The sequence below is a fragment of the Chiloscyllium plagiosum genome, chromosome 35, assembly GCF_004010195.1.
Source record: "Chiloscyllium plagiosum isolate BGI_BamShark_2017 chromosome 35, ASM401019v2, whole genome shotgun sequence".
Classification (NCBI taxonomy): Eukaryota; Metazoa; Chordata; class Chondrichthyes; order Orectolobiformes; family Hemiscylliidae; genus Chiloscyllium; species Chiloscyllium plagiosum.
The window spans coordinates 4,975,694-4,983,767 of record NC_057744.1 but is presented as its reverse complement, the minus strand read 5'-3'; the positions used below and the strand labels follow the sequence as shown (position 1 = coordinate 4,983,767).

General features: G+C 40.5%; 1 protein-coding gene across 1 annotated transcript in view; it reads left to right on the top strand.

Moving 5' to 3' along the window:
* LOC122540604 overlaps positions 1–6,838 on the top strand; it is a 43,317-nt gene extending 36,479 nt beyond the window's left edge. The window contains exons 7-8 of the mRNA XM_043676532.1: positions 1,719–1,770; positions 5,727–6,838. Of these exons, the coding sequence (XP_043532467.1) occupies positions 1,719–1,770; positions 5,727–6,011 (337 nt within the window). The 3' untranslated portion in view covers positions 6,012–6,838. The remainder of the gene's footprint in view (positions 1–1,718; positions 1,771–5,726) is intronic.
* The last annotated feature ends 1,236 nt before the right edge of the window (positions 6,839–8,074 follow it).

The window sequence follows — 8,074 nt, the reverse complement described above, 5'->3', positions numbered from 1 at the left end:
TTTAGGGCCTTGGATAGAGGTGAGGGAGGAGATGTGGGCGCAGGTTTTACAGTTCCTGCGGTGGCAGGGGAAAGTGCCAGGATGGGAGGGTGGGTTGTAGGGGGGCATGGACCTGACCAGGTAGTCATGGAGAGAACGGTCTTTGCGGAGGCGGAAAGGGGTGGGGAGGGAAATATATCCCTGGTGGTGGGGTCTGTTTGGAGGTGGCGGAAATGTCGGCAGATGATTTGGTTTATGCGAAGGTTGGAGGGTGGAAAGTGAGCACCAGGGGCGTTCTGTCCTTGTTACGGTTGGAGGGGTGGGGTCTGAGGGCGGAGGTGCAGGATGTAGACGAGATGCATTGGAGGGCATCTTTAACCACGTGGGAAGGGAAATTGCAGTCTCTAAAGAAGGAGGCCATTTGGTGTGTTCTGTGGTGGAACTGGTCCTCCTGGGAGCAGATCCGGTAGAGGCCCAGGACCTCCATGCCTGGAGGAAGAACGCCTCATCTTCTGCCTCGGAACACTTCAACCCCAGGGCATCAATGTGGACTTCAATAGTTTCCTCATTTCCCCTTCCCCCACCTCACCCTAGTTCTAAACTTCCAGCTCAGCACTGTCCCCATGACTTGTCCGGACTTATCCTACCTGCCTATCTCCTTTTGAAGCTCCTTAGATGCTGCCTGAACTGCTGTGCTCTTCCAGCACCACTAATCCAGAGTCTGGTTTCCAGCATCTGCAGTCATTGTTTTTATCCTCTAGCACTGATCACTGGATAGATGAGACATGAGACAGACCAATGCCAAAGGTGGAATATGGCAGTGAACTACCCCAAACAGCCCTTACCCAGTGCCACAAACTGGTTGAGGTGGCAAACAGGAGGTGCCAGTAGTGATCATGTGGAAAAATATCATACCTCCTTTTTCATTATATACCTCCATGTCAAATTTGGGAAAAAGTGAGGACTGCAGTTGCTGGAGATCAGAGTTGAGAGTGGGGTGTTGGAAAAGCACAGCAGGTCAGGCAGCATCCAAGGAGCAGGAGAATCGACATTTTGGGCATAAGCCTTTAATCAGGAAAGAAATTCCTGCTCCTTGGATGCTGCCTGACCTGCTGTACTTTTTCAGCACCCCACTTTTGACTGGTGTCAAATTTTGTTTGCTACTACTCTTGAGAAGCAGCATGGCATGTTTTACTGTGTTAAAAGGTGCATATTGTGGGTGTAGAAAATGGTGTAGTTACTTTTTCCAGTAGTAATACTTTTTCTTCTTTTTGTAGCCTACAAATCTAAACATTAGATATAAAACTAATGTAGAGTGCTCATTTCCTGTAAACTGGATCTCCTAAACATTTCTCAGTCTTAACCTCAATTACCTTTTTAGCTTTGGACTTCAACTGCAGTGTTTGAGATTTGAGATTAGATGACTATCTTTTCTCTGAGAAGTCACAAGAGTATAAATAAATGTTAAATTCAGTACAGCTGGTTTCATTACAGTTAAAGTCATAAGTTACAACGATAAAAGTACCAAGAAAAATATTTTAAATAATCATACGATCAAATCATCCCACACTGTGAAATATTACAGCACTCTGCAGGGAGAGAAAATATGGGAACAATTTGCTAATTTTATAATCTCTCAAAACTTCCTCCTGCTCACCAGTATTTCTTGATAGTATATAGAATGCATAGTAAAAAAGATAAAGTTCTCACCCTATCATTTTGACATTTTTTTGCTGCAGATCTAGGGCAGTGATGAATACTGCACAACAATCAGAAGATTTCTCATTTCAGGTAAAAAAAAGAGTCCTTTAATACATTTTTATGAAATAATAAAACATTCCTACTTGCATACTCAATAGGTTTTTCTCCATATTTGTTCTGAGATTTGTTTTTACAAGGGATTTTAACTGAATGGTGGTATAAGAATTAAGAGCACGGATTAAAACGTGTCCCCATTTTTATCTTTGAAACTTGACTTTCAAACTCAGTAGGCCTCTGGCTTCTCGCAAAGCCAGGGCAATTGAAAAATCTAAAGCTTCAAGTATTCATCATGAAATTTGGAGATGTTGTGACATCAAAATGCATGCTATGACTGACAAACTCTGCTGAAAAACAAAAAACCACTTTTTCCAAATCTCCCATCTCATGTTTCACTCCAATCTCACCACCAGAACCAAAAGCTGTTTAAACCTTGAGTCTTGTCTGCCATACAATGAGACAGTGACTGGTCTGTAACATAATACCAAATTCCTACCATTTCCTCACATTCCTCAATACCTTTGGATAACATAAGTCAGATATTTTTAAATTTATTATTTTTTGCACTGGTGGAAAAGCTTTCCCAATATTTATCTTCCCTTGTGAAAGTTCTAGTTCTAATTTTTACACTATGGCCAAACATCCAAGACCCCACTCATCAAAAATAGCTTTTCTTTATCTTCATGATCTATTTACTTTAATATCATGGAAATCTCATTCAAAGCATACCTTAACCATTTAAATTCCAGGCAGTAAAAGTCCAGTTCACATTATCTCTCCTTGTAGTTGAAACTAATTTAGGAGGATAGGTATCATTCCAATAAACATCTCCTCCAAGGTGAGTATATTCTTCCTGAGGTGTGATGCCCAGAACTCTGCACTCTAGTTGTGATCAAACCATTTGTTTCATTGAAGAATTACTCCTATCCATTGGAATCTAGTCCAGTTTAGATACAAAGGTGGGATGGTGGCTCAGTGGTTAGCACTGTTGCCTCACAGCACCAGGGACCCGGTTTTAAGTCCAGCCTTGGGGGATGTGTGGAGTTTGCATATTCTTCTTGTGACTGCTTAGGATCTGTCCCATATTCCAAAGGTGTGCAGATTAGGTGCTAAATTTTCTGTAGTATCTCAGGATGTGTAGGCTAGGTTGGTTAACCATGCCGAATGCAGGGTTAGAGTATAGGTTGGGGCCTGAGTCTGGGTGGGATGCTTTCAAAGGGTCGGTACAGATTCAATAGGCCAGATAGCACTTTGGGGATTCTATGATTCTAAGGCCACCACTCCATTAGCTTGTATGAGCACAAAGATCCAACTGGTATACAATCCAAAGTCACAGCAAAATGGTCATTCTTCTCACAAAGGGTTGTGAATCTTTAGAGTTTTCTACCCCAGAGGACTGTGGGTGCTACATTGTCAAGTTTAGTCAGTATGGAGGTATTGGGTATTCATGGAATGGTATTGTAATGGGTGGGAAAATTAAATTGATGTAGAATTCGTGGTAAACGTATTGAATATTAGAGCAAATTAAAGGGATCACATAGCTCAAGCCTGTGTATATTTCTTATGATCTTGTTCAGGAATGACAAAGCATTTCACATGTGTGATTAAACTCAGACAATTCAACAAAATTCCATAGAAAGTAAGAACCTAAAATTTATTGGCTATCAGATAAAATACTGTATAATTAGTGAGTTTTGCGAAGATTTGTAGCTTATGGTTGAGGTTCTGGATGTAGGTTTGCTCGCTGAGCTGGAAGGCTAATTTTCACTTGGTGAATGAGTCACACATTGGATTTTCACCAAACGTTTCCCTCATTAAGAAAATACCCTGACAAAAGTGTCTCAGCTTGGATGTGTTTCAGCTCAGCGAGCAAACCTACATCCAGAATAACAGTATAATGTCGTGCGAGTTTGTAATTGTAGGGGTAAGATTCACTGATAAACTGCAGGAGTGTCGTACTGGCAGTGTCTCTCACCTTTGTCTCAATTCAGACAGGCAATATCTCCGACTCTAATTTCTATCGATTTAGTCAAAATTGGTTTTTGGAAAATTAAAAATTGTACTTTGTCACTTTAATAGGTCATGAAAGTTTATATGTTGTTAATATTATTTGGGAAGTAGGTTCTGAAGCAGAGTTAAAAAAGATTTTGGATTCAGTGCTGTGGATTCCTGATTTATTCTATTAAAAAAAGTACAAAAATAATTTGGAATAGTGAGATAAAAACAATCTTTCTAAGAAATCATGTCACTTAACTGTACACGTGATGGTGAGGCCATACCCAGAGTACTGCATACAGTTTTGATCCCTGTATTTAAAAAAAGATGTACTGGCATTAGTGGCCTTTCAAAGGAGCTCACTCAACTGATTCTGTAGTGAAGGGATTAAATTACCAAGAACAGCTAAACAAGTTAAGCCTTTATACAGTGTAGCATTTAAAAGAATGAGGGGCAATTTTATTGAAAAATACAAGATTCTGATGGGAAACAAAAACAGAAATTGCTGGAAAAGCTCATCAGGTCTAGCCCCATCAATGGGGCTTGACAGGTGGATGTTTAAAAGATGTTCCCACTGGTGGGGAAATCTCAAACTAGAGGATATATTCACAGGTTATGGGAGAACCCTGTTACAACTGAGATGAAAATGAGAAAGAATGTCTTCTTCCAGAGTGTAATGATTGTCTGGCATTCTCTACCCCAGAGAGTTATGGAGACTTGATCACTACAAATATTTAAAGCAGACACTGTTTTGAAATATCGGGCAGTTGATGGCTATGCTGAGCTGGCATGAAAGGGAGATCAGCCATGATCTTGTTGAATGGCAGGGAAAACTTGAGGGACCGAATGTCCGTCTGCTCCTATTTCTTGGTGGTGCGGTGGCTCAGTGGTTAGCACTGCTGCCTCACAATGCCAGGTTCAAAACCAGGTTCGATTCCAGCCCCAGACAACTGTCTGTATGGAGTTTGCACATTCTCCCTGTGTCTGCGTGGTCCAGTTCCTCCAGGTACTCCAGTTTCCTCCCCAGTCCAAAGATGTGCAGGTTAGGTGAATTGGCCAGGCTAAATTGCCCATAGTGTTCAAAGATTGTAGGGTAGGTGCATTAGTCAGGGGTAAATATAGGGTAGGGGAATGGGTCTGGGTGGATTGCTCTTCAAAGGATCGGTGTGGACATGCTGGGCCGAAGGGCTTGATACCACACTGTAGGGATTCTATTACGGGAGAACTTATGGACGATTATAAAATCATGAAGGGCATGGATAGGATAAGTAGACAGGGTCTCTTTCCGGGGTGGAGGTGTCTTGAGCTGGAGGGCATAGGTTTAGTGTGAGAGTTGAAAGATATAAAAGAGACCTAAGGGGCAATTTTTCACACAGCGGTGGTGCATGTGTGGAATAAGCTGCCAGAGGAAGTGGTGGAGGCTGGTACAATTACATCATTTAAAAGGTACCTGGATGTGTATATGAATGGAAAGGGTTTGGATGGACATAGGTCGGGGCTGGCAAGTAGGGCTAGATTAGATTGGGATATCTGGTTGGCGTGGGTGAGTTTGACTAACGAGTCTGTCACTGTGCTGTACATCACTATGACTGTAAGTTAAATGACTAGCAAGCTACTTGGTAAAATAATTGCTGTGTATTATTTATGAAGTATAACTCTTATGACCTACAGAAAGCAAAACTAATGGTCTAGCAAGCCACACTTGTCCAATATTACCATCGTAATAAATATTTATTATTAATTCTATTGTAGTTTTGATGGCCAGTGTGATTTTAAGCCTTAGGGGTCATGGATTATCCCAGATTTGTTCTGTATTAATTGAGTTATAGTGCCGTATGAAGGGATGTATTCAGGCGAGGAACAATACAATTGTGTGTGGTGGTGGGATTGTAGGGAAAGGAATTGGAAAATTAATGTGTACACCATTCTAATAAGTTAATTGTACTTTAATAAAAAAAGATAACACAAATATTTCTACTTTACCTATACCCTAGGGAAACCTGCAGAACAGCACTGTCCGGGTATCTGATGAGGATATTGTTTACTCCGTTGTACATTCAACCAGAAAAAACACTTTAAAGTCTACAGCACATGCTCAAGATCAGGATATTGTACATTCCAAAATCCAGATACTCAATGAAGTACAGAACTGTAATGAAAATATTATCTATGCTCCGGTACAGAATAAGGAAACAGCATCTCGGTTTGACACAGTAATACAACAGAATCCAGATGCTGTACATGCCAAATTTAAAAAATCCAATGTGGCTTCAGTGTGACACAGCAAGGAAGCACAATCCAGACTTTGTAACAACACGATTGACTGTTGCAGAGCATCATAACCAATTTCAACAAAATGTCCCATTATAAAATTCATCCATTTGCGAAATGAGAATGATCTGCAGATAATTTAACTTGGTGACGTTTGTAATTATGAACTCGCAGCCAAGTGTATATTTGCGAGGCCACAGAGGGAAATGTGAGATAGCTCTTTCAAACGACGTACACTGCCACAATGGGCCGAATGGCCTCCTTTTGTGTTATATCATTCCATGTTGAGCAGAACTGATTTGCAGAAACACTGCCCCACAGAAGGGCAGAGTGTGAGCTTTTCACAACATGTTTCGCAATCATTGGGTGACCCTGAATAAAGTTTCCCAATATTTGATTCTGCCCATACAGTGCTCTGTCAGGAACTGTCATCAGGTGGAAACTTTTTATTCAGACATTGTGGATAGATTTGTGCTTCAGTTGAATGAGTGCCACACTAAAAATACAAATTTGCAAAATTTACCCAACTGAATGCAAGTTTGAATGAACACATAATGCCTCAAACTACATTAATCGAACAATGGCACCTCAAAGAATCATTGCAGTGGGATTGACTTGAGTGTATTAGCCTTTATCATATACTGTATACATATAAGAATTTCTTACCATTTTCAGTCGATAATGCATGCAAAATAAACTTGATGGATTGAAAGTTTCTCAAAGAAAATACTGTGAAAAAGTCTGTAAAAATTAAATTCTACTATCTTAAATTTAATGTGAATTTGAGATCATCTTCTAAAATACCCAAATAATCTATTAAAATAATAAATGAAGTACTTTGCACTGATTTGTTCAAGAGATTACTGTCTGTTAATTGTATTGTAGACTTAAGTAATTATAGAATTTCAAATAAATATTATTAAATGTGGTAAAAGTACACATCATGAATAAACAATAATCTACATCTTATTAAGTTTAGAAAGGAAAAATACATAATAGGACAGCATTTGACACTTTTCACATAAGCATCTGAAATTGGTGGACAGGCAGGACTGGCTTTGGGTCAAGATTAGAGTGTTGCTGGAAAAGCACAGCAGGTCAGGCAACATCCGAGGAGCAGGAACATCAACGTTTCGGGCAAAAGCCCTTCGTCTTTCCTGCTCCTTGGGTGCTGCCTGACCTGCTGTGCTTTTCCAGTACCGCTCTAATCTTGACTCTAATCTCCAGCATCTGCAATACCCACTTCTGCCTAGGACTGGCTTTGGACTTGCCCCATCCCCATGATATACTGAAACATCACATCTTAACCTCCTTGTGCTCCTTAACCATGAAATGTCCTGTGAGAGACAAACAAAACAGAGCTGATGAGGGAAAAAGAATCTGGGCAATTCTCTCTCACCCACTCATTAAATTAAAACCCAGTTGAAAAGATCACACTGACCACTTGTTCACTAACTATAAATCCACTGAATCTTTCTCTGATGCAACTCTTCATTCCAAGTTCTGTTGACTCTGAATGTCTTCGCTTGGCAGTTCAACAGTGAAGTGCACTTTCAGTAGATGCCAGATTTGCCCAACTCAGACCTTTGAACCTATGGGGGCAATCGAAATCTTAAGCTGTAAGTTAAACCCAACAAGGAGTCTCAGTTCCTTTTAACATCCAGAGCTGGTTTAGGAATCTTCAGATGTTGCTTAACAGTTGCTATAGATGTCAGGCAGCCCAGACACTTAGACAGAAACGGAGGACATCAAGAGATGGTGTGCTGGTGAGTTTCGGGGAAGGTTGTGGTGCAGTAACACCAGCAGGATAGGGGTCGAGTTTGGAGCAGTTGGAGACAAGCAGACACTTAATTCTTAGGGCCCAAGAAATTTTCCTCTTCTTTCTCTAGCACCATAAATGTATGTTTTGAACTGCTGGAGGGTACCTATTTGGATTGATTCCACCATTGTCTCAGCTTCCCAGCTTCAAGAATATAACAGGAGCAATGACAAGACATGGTCCTCTCCATGTTAAAAGTATTATTGATGGGATATAGATGTCACTGGCTAAGCCAATATTTATTGACCATCC